We start from the raw sequence: 24096 nt of genomic DNA on the forward strand, positions 1-24096 counted from the left end.
CTTGATTGTTTTAATATTACATATGCCATATTACCATTCATTCATTGAAGTTATATTTCTTCATACGTTGTGCAAACGATATTAACGTGCTTTATCGATGGCGACTAGTTATCCCGGTGAGTTGTGTATGATTTATAATTTAACGAGTTTATGCTTAGCGAGTAATGTCCACAATAAATAATATGTTTCTAATTCGTGTTATGAATCAAGTAATAAGTAATATGCGTTGTAATCTCGGTGGTGAACTTCGAGGACGAAGTTCCTTTTTAGAGGGGAAGAGTAATGTCGCAAAATAAAAAGGCTGATTTTGAAGTTATGTTGTTATTCGTTTACAAGGTTTTGTTGTTTAATTATTAAATTTTTCTAGTACGTTGGTCACATTGCTTATATGAAGTCTAGGTGGTTACTTTAGTTCGTTAAAATGAATGTGATAGTATGTTTTAAAGGACCGTCATAAAGAGCTAGTTGTGGTGCGATGTGTCGTAATAGAACGAATTAGTGAGTAACACGTGGTGTTAGTTGTGCAGCATGAAGTTGATACGAGATACGTTTCGGGTTGATAGTTGTTATCATATGATGAATGATGGTTGTTTGTGTTGGCTCATATGGCAAGGTCGATGTTTGATATATAATAGTTTTTTCCGTGTCTTGTGCGTGAGATAGGTGAGTTGAACTTCGGGGACGAAGTTCTTTTAAGGGGGGAAGACTGTAATACCCGCCCTTTTTGAGACTCTTTGACCAGCGTTGACTGACCTTGGGAGCGGGAATAGTCTTAGAAGTGAGTGCCAAAACCATCTTGGGTTGCGTGTTAAGAGTGGTACTCGATAGAGTAGAGGCTACTTGATCGAGTAGCTAGGTTACTCGATCGAGTAGGGGGCCACTCGATCGAGTATGTTGGGTACTCGATCGAGTACCGAGTTTTCAGCGAGGGTTTTATATCGCGTTTTGTTCAATCCGCATATCACTTCCGCCACTTTCCTCTTATCCTTCAGTCGCCTCTTTCCCTTCCCTTCACCTTAAAACCTCCATGGGAGCCTTTTGAAGATCCTTGTGCCTTAGGAGAGCGTCACTTGAGTCGGGTAGCGGTCTTTTGCTGAGTTTCTCCCTATAGGTATGTCATAATCATCACCCGTGTCCTTGTTCTTTACAGTTAGGGTTTGCTTGTTAGTAATAGATAATTGTATTGTGGTTATAGGCTTTGCTTGGTCGCTGGATATGTTGTTTGTCGGCATGGATTGGTTGCAGTTGCTTAAAGGTAGGTTCGCCTACTCAGTTTCTGTAGATGGTCTAGTATGTCGGTCGTTGTGATTGTATTGTGATTGCTTAGTATCGTAGTTGTATTGTGTGGTTGTGATGGTGATTGTGGTTATTTTTTCCGGTTCTCGAGACGCGTTCTCGGGAGTGGGGTCACTTGCGGGAGTCGCTTGCCCTAGTTTAGTTTCCCTCCGTGGAACCCGCCACGGGAGGGGATGTGCACATTAATGGACAGGGTTATCGCTCATTGTGAGGAGCGGGGATTTGGTGGGAACGTGCCGGTCCCCCAGCGGGTGGTGGTCCGATGGATGATCGATGATGTGAGTTGGTTGGGTTATCGTGATTGTGTTTGAGATTGATAACATTGTTTTGTATTGATAGTTGTAGTTGCCGTTGTCGTATCTTATCTCAGTACTGACCTTGTGTGGTTGTTTGTTGTTATGTGTCTGCCGTGATCCCTTATGGTGAGCAGTCGGTCTTAGCAGGTGCTGATGTTGTTGATAGCTGGAGTCTGGGCAGGGATGAGTCTTCACGAGATTCGATAGTCATAGCGAGTAGTCTTTGAGTTGTATCTTTCATATCGTTTGTTGGTTTAAATCGTTTGTAATATAATATAATAGTTCTTTTATCGACATTTGATTATTACAATCCTCGGGCAACCGAGATGGTAACGCCCTTATATGCTAAGGAAGGCCTAGTTAAGGCTCCTTTGAATATGGGGGTGTTACAAAATTAATCCCCCTGCCGGCCAACCGGCAGTCGACTACCCACACCGGCAGGCACAACATCAAATTTTCCTCCTTTTGTTGAAGATCTCGCCACGGCCACGCCCGACCCCTTTGAAAGGCCCTCCGACATACGACTCGCAATCAACAAATCTCGTATCAATCTTGCTGCTCTTTACCGGTGCCCCGGCAGCCGACAGGCCGGCACCCACTACGTCCCACATTAATTCCACCTTTAATCGAGTTACACGCTACCGGTGACCTTGCCCGGCCGCCGGTTAACCGACAGAGGGTCCTTGACGCGTGATTTCCCGTGTTTCCCCTTCCCCTTTTATTTTATTTTGTCTATCTTGTTTGTTTGTGCAATGTGTCGATGAATTAGTATTAATAATTAAATTATTATTATTATTATTATTAGATTAATATTATTATTGTTATTATTATTATTAGGTTGTATTAGTGGTAGTATTAGACTAGTATAAAAGACCTCATATTACATTACACTAGACCATATTAGAATAGAATTAGAATAGAAATTAGACTAGCTTAGTTCATCTTTCTCTCTAAATATTGTAGAACCCTAATATTTCCTCTCTCATTTTCATTCAATAAAAAGTTGTAATCTTTCTTTAATTTTAGTTTAATTCTTCCTTAGTTTATCCAAGTTCTTCATTTCTCATTAGTATACAATTAGTCATTTGGGTTGTATTTGGGAGACAAGAAGAAATTCATTCTTCCATTATTGTCCAAGGTTGTTCATTTCCTCTTTGTGGATACAATTCTTATCTTTTATTTACATTTATTTTCATTTGTTTACATTTATGTTCTTTACTTAATGTTTTCATTCAAAGTTTCTATCTTTATTATGTTTAGCATGTTTGTGTGTGTATTGTTCCATGTTATTGTTAGTTTCTCATCCTTAAACATGTGTGAGTAGTTCTCCTCTAGGGCTTAGGGGGATTTCGGGTCTATAATGGGTACGATTTTGGGTTAGAATTATAAGGAATTGGGTGTTTTATTGGTTGTCACTTTCTTGCACATGAAGTGTTTGTAGAATTGCTCCTATGAAAGTTTGAGTATTTTCTCACATGTTTAGTTGTCTTGGTGTCTATACTAGTGGATGAACAATCTTGGTGTGTAGACTATTGGATGATCTTTGTGCCTGAGTATGACGGGTTTTAGTTAATCACATGAAAGTGGGTTAACGAATTCTAGGTGTCCTAAGACATTAAGCATAATTCCTTGACTAATTGAATCACCTATTCCCCATATTTGCCTTGTTTCATTCCCAATGACCCGAGTGAACCCGAAAGCTCTAGTCTTTCTCATATTGATCAACTACAATTGCATTTAGTTTAATTTTATTCCTTAATTGCATCTTAGTTTACCATTAATCAAACCTCCTTCATTTATTAGGCTAAATTGGGCTTAAACGGACTAAGTATACACCCCCGTCATCTTTGTGTTCGACACCCTAATTATACTACTTAATTTGGGTTCTTTATAAATTGTTTTTGATTGGGAAGTGACGGCAAATCCCTTATATCAACAATCAAGTGATAACTTTGGGATCTTCTCATTTTAGGTTAGTGCTATGTTATAAGGCGATCGTATAAGAAAATTACTTACTGAGTACTGTTTAATTTTGGTTTTACATTCAGTATGAGTAAAAGGCTTTTATTTAACATATGAAATTTCTCTAAAGGACCCGTCTTAGTTATGTTCAACTATTCTTGTTTGTGAGTTGTGACGAATGACTTGTGACTTCTCACAATCATCTCATCTTTTTAACATTATTTTAACCGATTATGAGACATCCCAAGCTTGTCACACGTCACAAATAAGAGTTTGTGATGTTATGGGTACCCAGTCCGAGTGACCAGACCTTAATCCGAGCAAACCCAATCCAATAGAATTTGAGAATATTGTGCACCGAAACCGACTCAACTCGATGAGGACCTGTAATCCGACATGACTCGATGATTAGTGACTCGAACCCGATATGACCCGACTCGATATTTGACTAGATTAAATTGATGACCCGACAATTATAAAGCTTAATACTGATCAAAATTAAAACGATTTAGTTTTTAACTTATACGTTTGACACTTTGACTTAATAATGAAGTAACTAATACAAATAATGATTCAAAACTAATTTAATGGGCAAAAATTGAACTAATGCGATAAATAACTAGACCTGATAATAACCCGACCCGATACTTTATTTGACCCGAAATAACCGACCCGATACTTTATTTGACCCGAAATAACCGACCCGATAACAACCTGGTGCGAACCTAACTCGTCCAGAAACCAATATAACCCGACCGGCTGACCCGATTGCCACCACTTAGAGGACCGTCAGAGAGTTGCTGAAACTAAATATATATACAGTTTTTTCCCATTTTGTCCGCTTTTAAACGATAATCACAACTCACCTAGTGACATTCAGATCCACCTCCTCCGCCACCGTCGACCACCTGATCGCCGCTCTTCATCCCCAGAAATGCGTCGAAAATTATTCCTGAAACCCTAATTTCTTCAATTTCTGAATAAATCGATTTGAGCAATCTTAAAAAGAGGTGATCGAAATGTATATGGCGTATGGATGGCCGCAGGTGATGTCAATTGAGCAAGGCAATTGTCCGTCTTCTGAGAAGATCATTTATCTCAAACTTATCAATCGATTAATGCTCGTCGTCGCACCTTCTCACCTCGAACTTTGGAGCTCTTCTCAGGTTCATTGATTATCTCGTTGTTGTTTGATCCTTTTTTTTTTTTTTTTTTTTTTTTTTTTTTTTTTTTTTGCTACATTGTCGCATTTCTGAATCTGAATGCTTTTTGAATGTTTTTGTATAACACAGTAATTTTGATCTGAATTCTTCAGTCCTCTTGTGTCAGTCATTGTTAATGTCAATTCATGCTTGACGTTTGGTGATTTGATGCAATTCTCGATGCAGTTTTCGTTTTGTAATTTTGATCTGAATTCTTCAGACCTGCTGTTGCTAACGTAAGATTAAGATTACTGCGTTAATGTAATGTGTCTGTAAGCGCTGACACATTTCCATAGAAGATTAAGAAATCAGTCGATTCCTATTGAATGTTCTCGTTTTGAGTTCAGTGTACAAATTCAAATGTCTTGAGGTCTTAACTTGTTTTTTTCCAGTTAAAGTAGTGACAAGTGAATCGTAACACTTAGGCCTTGTTTGTTTGAAGGGAAAGGGAGGAATGATTTGGAGAGAGACAATTTCCATTGTTTGCCTAGCAAAATGAAGGTGGCGGAATTTGGAGGGGACTGGGGAGGGAAAATGAATCCCGCCATTTCCCTGCTACAAGACAAATTATTCTCTCCCAACAAAGGATTTGGAGAGAAAAGACACTGCCTTCGTTCCCCACTTCCCCCTCCCCTTCCCTCCCTTTACCTCCCTTTCCTTTCCCTCTTTCCCCCTCCCCTCCCTTTCCCTCCATTTTTGGTAATTGGTATCCAAACAAGGCCTTACCGATTCCAATGACTACACCTTTGTCTAAACATGATACAAGGTTTTGAATGGGTTAAATTGAGCATGGGGTTTTTCATACATAAATCATGTTCTTTTAGTAAGCGATTTGTGGCTCACAGCTCGAATCTATTATTTGAATTTAATCTTAGAATAGGTTGGTAAGTATTGCTATGTGTCAGCTGTTATGTTTGAAGATTTGCTGATGGATTTCCTCTATAAGGGCACTGTTTTGTAATCAATATAATTGGAGTTACTGGAAACTTTTGCTAATTTGCTTTGGTTTGACATCTGTTTTGGCTAATTAGCATAAGGTGAGACTGGGAAAGTATAAGAGAGATTCAGACTCACTCCAGAGAGAAGGTGAGAATCTACAGCAAGATGTATGGAGTCGACACAAAAGCGGCTGCGGTTCTTGTGAGTTTCAACCATTCTTTTTCTTCTTTGCTATTTTTTATTTCTGCTAGAAAATTTCTGTTGCTATGTTTGTGAATTTTCCATTTTTGTTATTTGCTGCTCGTGTCACTTATCCCATTAAGAATCCGGGCGAATGGATGATGTCTGGTACTTAGTTGGTTATGGCAGTGCAGTGTTAATGATTTGTGTATCAACCATTCGATTTAGGGATAAGAGTATTATTCATTTGCTTGTGCTTGAGGGTTACTTATTCTCATTTTACTTGAAATATGGTTGTGGACAATAGTAATAACCTCTGTGTAGTTGTGTCAAATCACATCAATACAGATCTTTACTATACCGGATGTTTAATAATGCCTGATCCGATCTAGCTAGACTTCGTAGCATACTTCTCAATATCGACCGTGACACCGATACACGACTAATTTATACAAGTTTGGAGTTTACTGTGACCGCATTTTACCGTGCTTTAAGGCGATATTGTTCGCAATTAGCGATAGAGCTGATATTGCAACTGCACCGCGACCAAAGCTGAGTATCAAATTAGTTAAGATTAGGTGTCTCAAAAGCTCAATTGCAAAAAATATTGAAGTTTATTTAATGAACATAGGGCAGTTTCCCAATTTCTCAAAGACTTCTCAAATTTCAAAGGTATTAGAAATATTAGTTTTTTTTCTTTCCGTTTATAAATTTAATAAATTTTTTTGCTAAAATTTAGAATAAAATTCTATGCACTTATCACATAAGTTTTTTTTATTATGTTTTTTCCTGATTATAAAAACTATAAAATTACTACCTCCACTTCATTCAGTTGTATGCATTTCTCAAAACCCCTCTCACATTTTTTTTTGAAAAACGTATTAAATTGATTAGAAATTAGAATAGAATACGAGCAATATTTTACATTTCTCACGGAATTTTTTTCATAACTTGTAAATTCATGCAGCCATTTCATTTAATATAGAATTTAAGAACAACTCTTCGAGGTATACTTTAGATGAAGTTAGGTTTGTTTCGACATATTACATATAAGATTAGTTAGGTAGTTAAATCTTAGGTAGTTAGTATTTTTTATTTTTTTTAGTATACTCCTTCCTATTTCCCTAATTCTTCTCACTTGCCTCTGTTGGCATTTTTTTTCCTTTCTTCCCCACTTCGTTTTCTTTTCTTATTTGGCAACTTCTCAATGTCCATTTACCAAATTGTACTCTTCATTTCTTAAAATTACTTACCAGCCTATCACCACCCTTCCTCCACCTTCTCCCCCTATTAATCAGTGACCTCTCCAAACACCAATACCAGTTTCTGTAACCACCACCAACCAACCACCACCTCTATCTAGGTTGCCGATCACCAACGTTGTTTTCCACCCTAGCTGATGGCCATTCCATTTCAGATCTCTGACACAGATCTATTATTGGTGGTGGGTTCGTCGGCTGACTGCAGGCGGGTTCATTGGGCGGAAGGCTCGTCATGTGGTGGATATTTTGTGGGTGGTGGTGGGCTCGTTAGGCTGCTGAACTAATTTGGCAGTTTCAATTTTACTTCTAATTTCACAGATAAGTAATTAGGAGATCATGAAAACAATCTTTAGCTGTTACTTGAAGAAGAATATTGATTTGGCTTGATGCTCTTGGTGGATAAGTAACATGTTGAAAGTGTAAACTAAACTAATGCTAAATGAGATGATAAATAACATAATGAAAATAGAATAAGAATTACCTTGAATGGAAATGGAAATGGAAATAGAAATAGAAGAACAATGAAACTAGAACAAACTTGAAATGTAACTTGGAATTAAACTTGAAATGGAATTGTAATATAATTGCTAAAGGAAATGTAAACAAACTAAACTAAACTAATCTAAACTAACTACTAAAATTTAGAGAGAATTTAGATGGAAAAATATGTGTAGCAAGATGGTGTGTAAAAGTGTGTGATTAACACCCCTTATATAGGAAATAAAAGAGTGAAATTTGTAGAGAAATCCAAAATGGCATCCTAAGCACACTCTTAATTTTCTCTTCAATTCTTGGTTTAATGCTCAAGGTATCCAAAGTTGGTGCTTTAATGCCTTGTTTATGAGTGCGATTAAGAGCATTAAGGAGGGCATCTTAAGTATTTTGGCATCCTAAGTTCTTCTTAGCATCCAATATTTTCCACCATAATTTGGACTTTGAATTTGGGCTTGACTTGCATTTTGACTTTGCTTGCATTTTCATTTTGATCCAACACTTTCTTCATGCAAAATCCATGTACTTCCAACACTTAGTCCAATCTTGCTCTCATACTTAGCCTTGCTTCTAGTGTTAGCACATTTTATAATACTTTAGCTCATTTAGCTCATTTTCCTACAAAACACACTTGAACACACAATTGCACTAGAAACATAATATTAGCTTAAAAACACTTTGATAAGTGCTAAATGATATGTAAAATCAAACTAATATAAGGGGTTAAAATGTATAAAATATGCACTTATCAATAAGCAGGAATTGTTATTAGTACATGACAAGGATAATCAAAACTAAACAACAATTGAAATTTATCATGGGATTACCAATGATTTTAGTGAATATTCAATGTTAGATAAATTTAATTGAAGGCAAAAGGAAGATAAAACTGAATTAAACCTCCAAAGAAGCATAGTTTGGCTAGTAAAATTCATGTGCTGTCAGCCAAGGGAGCTGTCAGTGGAGAGAGGGGCCGTGGATAGGTATATATGATTGTATGCTGTTAGGTTTTGGGTGTTGAAAATAATATTTTCATGGGGGTTCCGTAGTTGTCTTTAATTGTGATGATTTCTGCCTTAATTGAGTCTCGCTTCATAATTTCACTTGATCAATGTACTATATTAAATCAAAGGACATAACACTAATATGTAACCTTTTTGTAAAGGTTTTGACAACAACCGTGATCGTGCCTTACCGCTCTAGGTGATATTCACATTCATCGAAATTAGTTCGCAACAGCCGATACCACTATGGTGAATTGGTGACCAAAACTGAGATTTAGTACTGTGGCTATGCTTGCGCTATGATACTTTCTAGAATTAATATGCTTTACTTCTGTTGCAGACAACCTCTTTCTACCTTCACATATTTAAGGTGCAGTTCACTGATAAGAGAATACATGTGGGTGGAAAGCAGCCATCTGCATTATTTCTTGCACATATAAAACTCCTTCTCAATGAGCAAGTTCCTTTTCCAGTCAAAGATCTAACTGTGTAAGCATCAAATTCTAACAGCATTTTTTTGTTATTATTTTTTTGGATTAGCTCATAGCTTGGTTCTTTAGATGCTGCGAAAATTAGAAGTGGGTCCTTTTTTCGATTCATTTGTTATTTTCTGCGTCTATGCACTTAGATGTTTCATTTAAACCAACTTGATTTCTTCTCAAGTACCCATGCTGGGCACTATGCACTTAGATGTTTCATTTAAACCAAATTCATAAATAATGTTTAGTAGCTAAACTAGTTTGACTTGCTAATTTGCGCCTGTTTTGGATAATTGTTGCTAGTCAAAGAACGTAACTTGCTGTGTGTTCTTATATAATGTTCCTTTTTTATAATGTACTAAGGGTTAGTGATCTAATAAAGGCAGAAATGTTAACAAAGCAGCCGATGGTGTAAGAATAAGATTTTTGACTTTTCCATGATTTTTTTTTTGTCAAAGCTGCGTTTTGCCACTCTTGTCTAATTCCTATGAATGTCTTGATTAGTGAACATGATATTAATATTGGTTTCATCTGCGATCGTGAAATCGGTCTTCTAGGCCTGATGTGGACATTCTGCTATCTTGCAGCCTCTGCAACCTAAAGTAGTGGTCGTCGTTTCCTTCACAGCCTTCACACAGAAATCTTGCTTTTTAGCCAGCTTAAATTTAATGCCATGTTAGTGAAAAGTGAAAGCTGATTTTCATGATAAAACTGTGTACAAGTTCATTGATTGAATATTCTTTTAGTTGATCTCTGTAAGTGTTTTCTATATGTCAGGAGCAACATAATATGTGATAATAAGCATTTGTTGATCGGGCTCTCCAACCGTTCATTGTATAGTATATCATGGAAAGGGGAGGTATGTTGCTGTAGCAAGAACTAGAAAAAAAATATTTTAGTTACTGGTCATAGTTGTTCACTGGTTCTTAGTGATCTTCTATTTCAAACTCTGACTTTTCATCTTTGAACTTTTTGTACTTTCATTCATGGTGATTTGTATGCGGTTGCTTGTACAGTTCTATGGTGCTTTTGATATTAAATGCCATGCTGGTGAGATTGATGAGAACCTAAAAGTTTCATACAGTTTTCAAAATGGTACACCACCATCAAAGAGTTCAGAAGTACATCTTTTAGGTCCAGTAGTATCTGGTACTTCTGCTATATCATGGTTGGAGCTTTCGTTGTCACTGAGGATCCTTTTTGTTCTATTCTCTGATGGGCAACTTTTGATGTGCTCTGTAAGCAAGCGAGGCCTTAAGCAAGCCGAATCAATTATAGCAGAAAAAGTACTGGGTTCAGGCGATGCTGCATGTCTATCAATAGCCTCTAATCAGCATGTTCTTGCAGTTGGTACTCGAAGAGGAGTTGTTGAGTTATATAATCTAGCTGAATCAGCTTTGCTAATACGTACTGTTTCCTTACATGACTGGGGGTAAGTATTTCACTTTGTAGGCTTCTTAATACTTGGCTGCAATATTGTAGTACACCACTTACATGTTGGCCAGTTGCTACTTGCTACGCCTTAGTTTCACACATATCTTATCTGTGCATACCGGTGATCTTCTACAACAACAACATTACCCCAGTGCCTCAATGGCTCCCGCAAATTGCGAGCGCGGGGGGGGGTGGATATTGGCAGTCTTACTCTTGTGTTAGCAACACAAAGAGACTGTTTCCGAATGACCCAAGATGAAAATTGCTTCGAAAAACTACATCGAATGACTGGTACTTCACAGTAGAAATCACTTTAGTGAGCCATTTTGCTTTATTTCATCATAATCCTGAACCAAAGAGTAATGCATCTTTGGCTCCATAGAAATATGGAATATATGGCTCCATAACGGTGATCTTCTGCATGGTTTAAAATCGCGGTATTGGTTGTGATAGTGGTTGCGGTAATGCCAACAGTGTTGAGCCTTTCTTGACTCGGCCTTCACAGTCTTGGTCGCATTTTATCACATTGACATTTATTTTTAAAGCTTTAGTAGAAATTTTATCGTATATTGTCTATTTCATATCAAGTTAAGAATAAATCTATCTAGAATTTAGAATAATTAATTTGACCCAATATTATACTATATTGTACTAGTGCTTTTCTGTACAAAGTGCCAGTTGTTTTCAGTGATACCATGTAGACCTGTCAAAACTCGACCCGACCCAAAAACCCGACCCGCCCGACCCGTTTCCCTTAGGGTTACAAACCCGGTTTTTTCGACCCGCGACCCGTTTGCTCTAAACCCGAAATGACCCGTTTTTTAGGGCCGAGACCCGACCCGTTGGGTCAAGGGAAAATCATGAATTTTATTAAAAATATTAATATTTATATATTATATTTGAAAATATAGTTAAAAAATTATTTTTTTTATTACTTAAATTGCAAATTCAACTAAAAAGTCAATTTTATATAACTTTTATAATATTTAATAATAAAATAATTATTAAAAAAACTTTATTTTAATAATTATGTCAATATAATTAATGTAAATGTTGAATATGATTAAAATAATAGTTTTAAATATGTTCTACTTTTTTAAATTAAAAAAATCGTTTAAAAAAGACGTTGAAAATTATTTCTTGACCCGTATTCTGACCCTAACCCGACTCGTGACCCGCCCGACCGACCCGTTTGACAGGTCTAATACCATGGCATGAATGTATGTTGTAAGTGACATGACTTGTGTTTTTTCTGCAGGTATTCTGTAGAAGATACTGGTCCAGTCAGTGTCATTGCATGGACGCCGGATAACTCTGCGTTTGCAGTTGGATGGAAATTAAGAGGACTGACAGTTTGGTCCCTTTCTGGATGTCGCTTGATGTCTACTATCCGTCAAATTGGTTTAAGCTCTGCCTCTTCTCCAGTAGTTAAGCGAAACCCTGATTGGAAATATGAACCTATGATGGCTGGCACTGCATTGATACACTGGGATGAATATGGGTATAGGCTTTATGCCGTAGAGGAGCGATGTTCAGAGAGAATTCTTGCATTCTCTTTTGGCAAATGTTGCCTTAACAGAGGAGTTTCTGGTTCAACATATGTTCGCCAAATAATCTGTGGCGAAGATCGCGTGCTTCTTGTGCAATCTGAGGAGTCGGACGAGCTGAAAATGTTGCACCTTAATCTTCCAGTTATGTGCTTCACTTATCATTTCTTCTGTTGCTAATTTACTTTTTTCTCGACTCAACTAATATTGATGTTCCTGGGATGACTCATCTGTTTGGTCAGGTCTCTTACATTTCACAAAACTGGCCAATTATGCATGTGGCAGCTTCCGCGGATGGAACATTTTTGGCTGTTGCTGGTCTTCATGGCTTAATTTTGTATGATGTACGTATGAAAAAATGGCGGTTCTTTGGAGATATTACGCAAGAACAAAAGATTCAGTGCAAGGGTTTGTTGTGGCTGGGGAAAATCGTTGTCGTCTGCAACTATGTGGACTCTACTGACACGTGAGACCTTTTCTTTGTAAAGATATACCTCTGCTTTTAGACTGAGAACACATGTTTTCATCCTTCTATTTTGAATATTGTAGTCCGGGGATTTATTTCCTGAAATGTGGCAAGTTGTTAGGGTGAATTCTGATTGTAGCATTTATTGCCTGTGCTTTATTAATATTTATATGGTACAGCCCATGTCTTGTCAAATAGCCTTTTACCAAATTAAGGTGAGGATTGATGTTGACTTCAAACGTACTTCTACTTTGGTTCTATTAGTAGTGGCCTCTGTTTTGTTTTTGTCATTTGTATACATTTACTCTTTTCATTTTGTGTTGGGAGGTTTAGTTCTGTACGGGGCTGATACTTGGAGAGTGCTTGTCTGTTGAATTTGAATGTCAAGAACCTGTTAGACAAAGTAGTTAGTTGTCTCATTAATTATGAGATGCGTAGAGTCATTCTTTGAGAAAGATGATATGAATATATGATCTATTAACTATCTTCCCTACCCTTCATCTGCCTTAGCTTTCTTTTAGTTAGGTACCCACTGCTCAAAATGATTGTGATCTGTATGCTCATTCGAGTTCTTCATTGATTTATCAAATGCAGGTACGAATTGCTATTTTATCCCAGATATCACCTTGATCAGAGCTCATTATTGTGTAAAAGGTCGTTGCTGACCAAACCAATAGTGATGGATGTCTATGGAGACTATATACTTGTAACTTATCACCCATTTGATGTCCACATATTCCATGTAAAATTATCTGGTGAAATGACGTCTACGAGTAATCCAGATTTACGGGTAAAAAATCTTGCTTGAATCTCTATGCTCCTTATCTTACTGTATTATAATAGTTACAGATTTCAGTCACTTCAAAACCCTTTGTTCTTCATGCATTTTTAAGTGATGAAATGACAAACAGCTTTCTACAGTACGAGAGCTTTCTATCATGTCGGCAAAGAGCGCACCAGTATCTATGCGCTTCATCCCAGATCAGCTTCCTAAGGATTATGCATTAGTGAATCATAAGTCATCAGTAGAGCCTGTAAGGTATGTGTCATAGAACTAAAAACTATTCGCTCTTTTTCCGTGGTTTCTTTCCATTTGACTTTGTGAGGTCAAAGTTTCAAATTTTCGACCATAAATATGTTAACAAATATAAAAATTAAGATAAAATACTACTTCCTTCTTATATCATTATAATATTCCTCCTTTCCATTTTAGGCATATTCACTATGATGTTCCTCTTTTCTTTTTGACACAAAATGTATCTCCAATATTACCCCATCTCTTACCCAACATATCCTTCATTAAATAAGAATCACATATTCCTCTTCCCTAAAACATTGTGCCCAAAAGTACAGGAACATCATAGTTAAATGGAGGGAGTAACATATTCACATTTGTTAAAAAAAAAAAAAATTCTTTCACAAAATTATATTTTCAGGTTGAAAGAATGCAATGTAATGTGTAAACTCTAAAAAATATGGTCAATGTGTCGTTTTGGAGACCACATAGAGTGAAATGGGAAGAAACCAAAGAAAAGAGGGAGTATTTGCCAGATTCAAGCAATTGATGACCTTATTGCCCTTTGCCTTTCCTCTATTTGACAGGTGTTTGATATTACGTGCAAATGGGGAGCTGTCTCTTCTAGATCTGGATGATGGGCATGAACGAGAGCTAACAGATTCTGTTGAACTGTTTTGGGTTACATGTGGACCGTCTGATGACAATAAGAATCTCATTGAGGAAATTTCTTGGTTGGATTATAGTCACAGAGGAATGCAGGTGATAGTTTGTCAATTCTTCTGACTCTTCCTATGAAAACTTTTCTTTTTAGTTCGTCTTAACTTCTCTGTAATTTTAGCGTCTAATTGAATATTTTGGAAGTTAACTTTTACAGGTTTGGTATCCATCTCCAGGTGCTGATCCTTTCAAGCAGGAGGATTTTTTGCAGGTATTGAAATATATTCATATATCTACTTAATGAAAAGGCATCGAATTCTTTGTGTTTTGTTACTGTTACCTGGGTAGGGATCAAATTATTGGGATTGTGTCAGATAAGATTTTGTTTAATTCCCAGCTTCCATGTCCCTTGACACTATTATTTTCTTACCATACGGTCGTACGTGAATGCTTCTCTCTTCTGTGGTAGTATGTTTTTTTTTCCAGTTATAATTGTCATTTGTGTTGCCCTCAAAGGAGCCAGGTGCAAACCCCTTCTACCAGCAGTCCCGTTTTGTAAATAAAAAGGTTCCTCATCCCAGCTGATATCTAACCGCTTAAGAATAATGATCAATTGGACTAGCACAATATACATGTTTGCTAAGAAATCTGGTTCGGCATTTGGTGAGTAGACCTGCTAATTTTCCCGCCAAGAGCAGTAGCTTGACTGCTGTTAGTCTCTATGGACTCTTACCTGCCCAACAATCGGGAAGATTTACACTTACTACCTCATAATTCGTATTTTGAATTCCCTGAGTAGAGAAAGGTTAGGAATTAGCTTAAGCGGAAGTAAGATAGTTTATGGTGTGTAAGTATGTCTGTGGCAGCAGATTGCGAGGTTAGGTGGTCTTTTTCCGATATTTTAAGTCCATCCCAGGGAGAGTTTTGATTGAAGCATAGAATGGCCTTCTCTTTGATTGTGATATACATGTCGGATTGAAAAAAGTATTCCACAATAATAGTTCACTTTTTATGTTGTACAAGAATATTGGGTCGCAAAGAAGTTACGTTATGTGGAACGTTGCAAAAGTGTGTATGTTTTGTTGGATGTGTGAGCTAAGATGGCTTGATAGTGATTTGATGTAATTAGGATCATGGTGGGAGTTGTTCTCTTCAATTAGACGATGTCAATGACCGCTTGCGTTGGTTTACTCAAGTCAATAGGAAGCTGAGTGTTGGCTAGTTAGGGATAACTGAGGGATGGAGAACTTAAGGAAATGGGCGGTAAAGGGCAGAGATCTAAGAAAACATAGACAAGTAATTTTGGAGGGGACATGAGTGGTTTTGATGAGTATGGTGTTGGGTAGTATGGTAGGGCTGAGTGGAGGAGAAGAAAAGACGTTTTACGGCGGTTGAGTGTATTTGTTGCTTCATTCATTCTTTCCATCCCATACTGTTTCTTGTTTCTGTCTTCATCAATTTTTGAACTTACTTCTGTCCTTTCTTTGTGTACTTCTCTTTTCTTTTCCCCCCTATCTATTTCTACATATCACGTTAGACCACTACTAACTCCAATTCTTTTGGGGGTAAGGTGTGTTTTTTTTTTTTTTGGAGCTGTTTAAATCTTTGTAAATCGTATTAAATGTTAATGCAAATGCCTCTTCTTAGCAGTGTTGACTTTTCTAAATAAGCATGCAAATGCCTCCTCTTAGCAGCATTGACTTTTCTACATAAGCATTGTCAACCTGCCGTTCCTTTACCCTTGTGAATCGACTTTTTTATTCCCTCAATTGCGGAGCCTTGCATTTCTACCAAAGGGTTCAGTCCTTTGGTTTTGTTGTAGAAATAAATCAGAATCCGTGTGCATGTTGACCATTTAGACAAACCAACGGTTGGATCCATACTCTTATGTATATCCCATTTATTATAAAATGGCCCTAAAATGAATGATATCCAAAACCTTGGATACAAAGGTGAAATGTTTGTTGAAGAGCTGTGTGCTCTATACAGTATTTCTTAAAGTTGATTCAGGGTGTGGGTGGGGAAAAGGAGTATCAGCATAACTGTAAGCGCAGATCTGCTGCTGATTTTTTTCCCACTTTTCTTATCTGTTTTTGTGTGGGTAGTTTGTTTCATTCTACGTGTAAAGTGTTAGATCTACCTAAGTGCTTAGCTTGATAGGTTGAATATCTCCGTACTTCTCCCATGTATAGTGTTAGATCTACCTAAGTGCTTTGTTTGATATGTTGAATATCTCCGTACTTTTTAGCTGGACCCAGAGCTGGAATTTGATCGTGAGGTTTATCCTATGGGGCTTCTTCCAAATGCTGGCGTAGTCGTTGGTGTTTGTCAAAGAATGTCCTTTTCAGCTTGCACAGAGTTTCCTTGTTTTGTTCCATCTCCCCAAGCACAAACTATATTGCATTGCTTGCTGCGTCATCTTCTTCAGGTATGTTTAACATCTATTCTTTTATTTTTCTTAGTCTATATTGGATTTTGTTCTTCTCTCTATGCGACTTGGACCCAAGCACTCAGCTAGTAGAATCCTACATAGGTGCATAACCGCATTTGGGACTCGTTTGTTGTCAAATTTTCTTTCATATTTATGGGTTAGAAACTTAGAATTTAATGTACGTACAAATGCCCAAGCATCAAATTTCTGATGCGATATCAACATAGATTCTGGTGGACCCCATAGATGTCATTTTTGTTTACTGGTTCCTTATGTACAAAATAGCCAGTCAAAGGAACCAACTTCGGCAAGCCAACCTTTTTTCATTCTTCTTTTCCCAATGGAGAGTTCATCTTTTGCATTTCAAGGATCGACCCAACTTACGCCAAAGAGAGATAATGATAAACTCCACGAAGAGTGTAATCCATGAGCAAGAGAAAGAAAATGATCAATAGACTCTTCATGTTCACCTCAAAGAGAAGATGGACTGGAAAGGCTAAAACTCCTCCTTTTGAGCACATCTTCTGTAGGTATCTCCCTTTGGTTGCTGCCCAAGCAAAAAAAACAGCTTTAGTAGGAGCTTTACACTTCCAGGTCTCCATGAGCAAAAAAGCAAGCTGAAATTTGGTGCTATTACACTTTAGGTTACCAAATTGGGAAATAGCGCAAACCTCAAGGCATCAAAATAAATTAGTAAAATCAAGGGGCACCAAATTGGAATTAGTGCAACCTCATCACACCAAAGTGAAATTTTCCATATTTTTATTCTTATGGGCATGACATGGTTATTAGAAAGTTTCCATGTTTCATATCTAGATTGCCATGTCTCCATGGGTACTGAATATTTTGTTGTCATTTTCAAAGTTACATGTCTTATGGTCTGCTATTGAAGGGAATTCTGTGCTCTTTTTTACTAGTGTCTGTGACCCTTGTTTTTTTTTTTTTTTTTTTTTTTTTTTTTTTTTTTTTAATTTCTGAATGAAATATTGTATGTCTTCGCAGAGAGACAAGATTGAGGAAGCTTTCAATCTGGCACAGTTGTCAGCAGAAAAAACACATTTTTCTCACTGCCTTGAGTGGCTCCTTTTTACAGTGTTTGAAGCCGACATTTCTAGGTATTTTGTATGTAAAACTAGAGTAGTATTTCAAATTTTCCTGTCAGTAAATCATAAATTGTACCAGCTCCTTTGAGAATGCAACTTCGTATGAGAGGACTTAGGTGATGTGTTACAAGAGAGCTATAATTTTTGAAATTTATCCTTCTTATCTCCTATGTTAACTCATGAAACCAAATTGAGTCAATTCTACAACTCACGTTAAGCTTCTTGATCAGAGAATTCATTGGCTCCGCCTGCTTTACTAGGGTCCATATTATCTGAGCATCTTAAACTTTGTTTGCAATTTTTCTTGTATGGTTGTACAAATATAAAATGTACTGAATCCCATTATTCAGCCTTCACATATGTTCTGTGGTCTGGTTGTATACTGTTCATCCACATATCCTCCACAGTTTGTTTCTTGTGTCGGTAAACTTTTTCCCGGGGGATGGTACCTTTCCTCTAATTGATCCATATTTACTTTTTTTTTTCTGCTTCATGAATGTGTTGAGCATAAATGTTAAGAGTTTTCTTTAATGAAACGAAAGTCTGTTGACTGATGCTAAAAACATGGGTTTATGGGGCCGCTTATGTCATACAGTTTCAGTATCCAACTCACCGCCTCAAATGTTCATTAGACTTTAGCAGTTAGAAATAGTCCCAAATAGCAATATTGTTAAAATAAAATTTCTGACGATACACCTCTATAGTATTAGTAAAATATTAAGAACTTTTAATTCCCATTTCTGTGTTCTTATGTATGTGTCTTTTCATGATACATCTTATGAACCATGTGGTCTTGTCCAATAGATAAGTTTTGTACGGGCACACAGGACCTTGCACAGCCTTAAGGAGAGAAGGTGAGAGTAGATATCTCCATTTCACGTCCATCCTTAGTGTTTTAATACAGCCGATGAACCTTCTAGTATAACGCATGAGTAATAATCTTGTAGGCTAAGTAAATTTACTCTGAACAGGAGAGGGACGTGTTCTTTTTATTATGGACTCCCCCAACGTTTCAACCCTTTTTGCTTATCTCTTACTGTGATGCTCCATTTTATTTTTGGTTTTGATTTTTTGTATGATATAATAATTGTGATAAACATATCTCTGCAGGCAAAATGTGCTAAAAAATGTGGGACCAGATTTGAATCACAATCTTAAAAAATCACTTCTGGAAAAGACATGCGACTTGATCAGAAATTATCCCGAGTACCATGATATTGTCGTTAGTGTTGCTAGGAAAACAGATGGTCGGCATTGGGCACAATTGTTTTCTGCAGCTGGTAGATCAACAGAGTACGCACCTCTCATTGTTGTCTGATATATTCAATTTGTTGGGCTGAATCTACCACAAATAAAAAAAAAAAGTGATACAAACTTTACCCTCCATATATGTTCTTCCTCATGTAAAGGCATTGAAAGTAGTTGCTCCATCTAACATGACTACACATTAGTCACTGTATTTATGTAAAATAGGTAATTAAATCTTAAATGACACCAACTACTCATTTTTATATCGGCGTTAGGCCTATGGTGGCGTTTTTATACATGGGCGTCATTCGTTTGGTGTTCTTTAATCAGTATTATCTCTTGCTTATAACAAAATGACCTTGACAGCTAGCATTCAGTTATTTACTTTCTTGGGGAACATAGTTGGCTGAGTTAGTTTTTTCTGTGGGGGAAAATTTGAGCACAAATATTTGAGGACCATCTGACCTTTGCTTTATGTTCAGACCATCGTAGTTTTTAACTTTTCACGGGGGTTAATTTTCGTGTGAGTTATAAGGTTTTTTCTCAGTTGCTAAAATGATTTAATTCGACGATCGTCCTCTGCCCTGTTACTTATACAAGAGCAGATGGCGTTGCTGTAATAAGGCTTCTTGGGCCATATAGTCTAATTTTTTGGTGCAACTACCTTTAAGTTATGTTGTCGCAGACAATTGATTCTTATTGGTTTAATGCTCTCGGATTTAGGCTGTTTGAAGAATGCTTCCAGAGACGATGGTACCGGACTGCTGCTTGCTACATACTTGTAAGTAAATTCATTTTCTTAAATGTTATGTGTGTAATTCTATCCTTGACAAATGATTTTTGTCATTAATTTTACTGTAATCTCTAGTGTAATGAATGCTTTTCCTCCTAGATGATTTGCTTTCCAAAGTTTTGAAATATGTCAAAACCTAACCTATCACTTAAAAATGTCCCGTAGTAATATTTATCTCTCACAAATGTCTGCTTCTGCTAGGTGATTGCCAAACTTGAGGGTACTGCAGTGAGTCAGTATTGTGCTTTGCGCTTGTTACAGGTACTCAAGTGGGATACAGGTTTCATCTATATTTATCGGTGATTGTAGTCAAATCTTTCTCTGAAAGGAGTTTTGCTTTTCGCAGGCCACTCTTGATGATTCCTTATATGAACTTGCGGGAGAGTTGGTGCGTGTCCTTTTTAGTTGGGAGATCTGCTCAGTTTTTGGATCTTACATTCTTATTTTTCTGGTTTACATATTTTTTTTCCTTCATCCATTTTTTGATTTATATGTATCATAGGTGAGGTTCTTGCTGAGATCTGGTCGAGAGTATGAGCAGGTACCAGCAGAATCCGATGGATTATCGCCTAGGTTTTTGGGGTTTTTGCTTTTCTCTTCAAAAAAGCAGTCTACAGATTCTAAGAGGTAATGCTTATATATTATCTACACAGTGTGTAACAGTTCAGCTGCATCCGAAAAGTGGTTCCTTATCAATTGGCTCTTTCTCCAGCATCCCATCGAAAGAGCGGAGCGCCCATGTTACTTCTATTAAGAATATTTTGGAAAGCCATGCTAGTTATTTAATGTCAGGGAAGGAGCTTTCAAAGCTTGTGGCATTTGTGAAGGGAACTCAATTTGATGTGGTGGTGAGTAAACTTTTTTCTCACTCATTCTTTAGTACTCATTCCCTCCATCCCATTTATAATTGGCTCATATAAATATGGTGGAAGGAGTATTAAAGGCAATTGTTCTGTCCAAAGTGAAGACGGTATAGTGCATCTCTTCACTTTTACACTTTTACAGAAAGGATGCCCACGGATCCACACCTTTTTTTTTTTTTTTTTTTTTTAAATGATAACCCCGTTTCAGCGGCCTAATTAGATATGCTTCTCAACAGGAGTTCCTCCAACGGGAAAGATATGGATGTGCTCGCTTAGAAAATTTCGCTTCAGGGCTTGAATTGATTGGACAAAAGGTGTTCTAAACTATCCTCTTTCTTACTCGGTATTCTGGTAAAAATTTAATTTGGGTCGTTTGCTGTGTTATCATAATTACCTTCTCCTGTTATGCGAAACCTTCACTTTGATTGTTAAGTGCTCCTCCTCAATTTAAAAATCTATATGCATTTCACCTTCTACATAAACATAGCTGCAATTTCTCTCCAGAAAAGAAAAATATATCTGCAATACGAAGGGTGAGGACATTTAAATTTGTGCAAATGATAAAGGAAATCTAAACTTTGTTATGTATCTCGTGGTGCAGTGCAACATCTCTTATCCAATCACTATAGTCGTGTAAATGAAGTGTTTTAGTGACTAGTTCATACTTGCAGCATCATCCCACTCAAGTTTGTCTCGTTTTGAACATTATAATATTTACTCCGTACTGTTTAGAAGCTGCTATAACTTCCAAATCTGGGTGCAGATGGTATTTAGTTGACCAAGAAACTGGTTTCACCTCCCTGTTGCTGGTCAACTTCCCGAATTACATACTTAGTTGGAGTTGGTAATTCCCTTTTCCATGCGTCTCTCTTTTCTGACGGTTTGTAATTTACCTATGTAGCTCCAAATGGATACTCTTCAGAGTCGATTGGATGCAGAATTTTTGTTGGCTCATATGTGCTCTGTGAAGTTTAAGGAGTGGATCGTCGTCCTGGCTACTTTATTGAGAAGATCTGAGGTACTAAGAATCATTTGGCCTAATGATTTTGAATCAGTATAAGGCCATGTTCCTTTGGACTGAAACGGATCTGATCTGAACTGAACTTATAGGATCTGAACCGAACTGAACTTATAGGATCTGAACCGAACTTATAGGATCTGAACTGAACTGAACTTAACTTATAAATCTAAACTGAACTTATAGGATCCGAATTTAAAATAACTTAATTTAATTTCTTAATTTAATTTAATATTATTATTATTGTTGTATTTTTACAAGAAATTAGTAGGCAGCCAAGAGAGAACATTGATAAGAAAATATAGTTTAAAGCACTAGGTAAAATAATAACATTTTTCTGCTTTATATACATTGGTTTGTTCATACATTATATTACGATTACATTACGATAAAAAATAATGAGATGAGTGATAATTTTGTTTTAAAAATAATAATGTATATATGTATTGAATAATTAATGTCAAATGTGTTTGCATCGGTTTTAAAAGTAATACTCCGTATAGAACTTTTAAGAACTGAATTTATAGGATCTGAACTTATATGATCTAAACTGAACTTATAGGATCTGAACCGAACTGAATTTATAGGATCTAAACTGAACTTTTAGGATCGGAATTGCACTTTTAGGATCGGAATTGAACTGAACTTATAGGATCTGAACTGAACTTATTGGATCTGAACTGAACTTATAGGATCTGAACTTAACTTAACTTAAATTAAGTGACTTTAAGTCCGGAAGAACATGTCCCAAGACATGTTAGTTACCTAATTCAAATGTTGCATTGCTGAGATGACATCATCCCTTAGCTCCCCCAACTGACGCAAATTGGTGTGCGAGCTCAATAAACTGTATAGCAATAATGTACCCCTCCCTCCAACAAAAAAAATCAAAACCCGTCCCCACCCCAGCCTGCCACCATAAGAGCACACCCCACCCTCCCAAGCACCTCAGTATTTCATCCCTTTTGATTATCACCCTATCCCCAAGCCCCTCAAACACCCAATCATCACCTCGCCCCCCCGACCATTCACCATTCCCTATATAACCTCATATTTAATTGTTTAATTTTTGAAGGATTGTAATGCCTCTAGTTCTGTCGGACGATGAGATGAACAATTCGATATGTAAATTGTTTTTTGGAATTGCTTGCGTTGTTCTTGAGGGTTATTATCTGCCTCTTGTTCTGCATGGGAACGAGATGAAACTACCTCCATACGGAATATTGTTTCTTGTTTCAAATTGTTTGAATTGTTCTTGAGAATTGATCTCTCCCTCTTGTTCTGCACGAGGAGAAGATGAAAAACACTTAAAAGCTTTTTTTACAAAATCTAATTTGTTTCTGCCTCAGGTGCTCTTTGATCTATTTCGTCATGATACACGTCTCTGGAATGCATATTGCTATACTCTTCAGGTATGCCTCTTATGGACCACTTCGGGCACTCTTATCATACTCTTTTAAGTGATTGGAAAGTTAACTTTTTCTATCCTCCATCACCATTCACCAGCAAGGTGGTTATGGGTTCATTCTACCCAATTCTGCCTAATTTTCTTACCTTATAAAATGGGGACAATAAAGAACGAAGTAAGTTCAGGGGAAACTAAAAGTAGGTAAATGAAGAAAATGAAATCAGGGGGCGTGGGTTGTCCAATTTTCTGGACTTAATCCAATTCCTTTTCTTTGTGATAATGTAGTCTCAACCGGCCTTTGGCGAATACAGTGATTTGCTTGAAGACCTGGAGGAAAGGCTGTCATCCATTTCTAATTTTCCGGAGACATGATTTGAAAATACAAAAATGGTTGTTCATTCCTCTGATGTGGTTTTTTCCGGCTTCTGGGTTAATTCCACTTGATAAGCTTTCACTTGTTTATTATTACCGTGCAGGAGCTAGAAAGTTTGATAATTTTTCCTCCTCGCATTATTATTTTTTCTTATTGCGGTAAGCAGATCTGCTTGTATCATCTCTCTTTGTACATAGGATGTCCGCAACCCACCAGCCGACGCTGCTAGAGTTGCAAGCCTTGCTATATGTTCAGATTGTATACAACTATTTTTGTAATGATTGAGAAAAGACCCCATTTCGGAATTAATATAGAAATTGGTATATCTAGATTTGTACTAAACAATTTAGATTAACACAGAAACTTTTCTACGAATAGTTGTTACACTTGGGCTGAAACAACCCTTTACCGGTGGAATTTGACGCACCGAGTGCATGCATAACTGTGAATCACTTCCTACAAGATGGTGACAATTTACATGTTCTGAATGCCGAGTGGAACTGGCTCTTCGCGAAAAAGTTTTTCTATTTCTTGCCCCAAATTACTAGTCTACTTCCTAATTTTACATATTTACTACGGGTTTTTCTAACGTGTGCCCTAAGGGCACACATTAATAAACCAAATA

At 37.0% G+C, this 24096-nt stretch overlaps 1 protein-coding gene across 1 annotated transcript; it reads left to right on the top strand.

The window, feature by feature from the left end:
- Positions 1 to 4400: 4400 nt before the first annotated feature.
- Positions 4401 to 23813, top strand: LOC141596575 (uncharacterized). The gene is given in 24 exon segments (XM_074416776.1): positions 4401 to 4720; positions 5788 to 5870; positions 5872 to 5896; positions 8974 to 9122; positions 9890 to 9971; positions 10129 to 10544; positions 11805 to 12237; positions 12336 to 12559; positions 13154 to 13349; positions 13471 to 13598; positions 14162 to 14336; positions 14452 to 14505; positions 16483 to 16662; positions 17668 to 17780; positions 18879 to 19061; positions 19740 to 19797; positions 20011 to 20070; positions 20156 to 20197; positions 20312 to 20436; positions 20522 to 20657; positions 20909 to 20986; positions 21574 to 21690; positions 23040 to 23102; positions 23384 to 23813. Coding segments are annotated over 24 exon segments (3354 nt in total). The 5' UTR covers positions 4401 to 4573; the 3' UTR covers positions 23471 to 23813.
- Positions 23814 to 24096: the final 283 nt, after the last annotated feature.

The sequence above is a fragment of the Silene latifolia genome, chromosome 8, assembly GCF_048544455.1.
Source record: "Silene latifolia isolate original U9 population chromosome 8, ASM4854445v1, whole genome shotgun sequence".
NCBI classification, from domain to species: Eukaryota; Viridiplantae; Streptophyta; class Magnoliopsida; order Caryophyllales; family Caryophyllaceae; genus Silene; species Silene latifolia.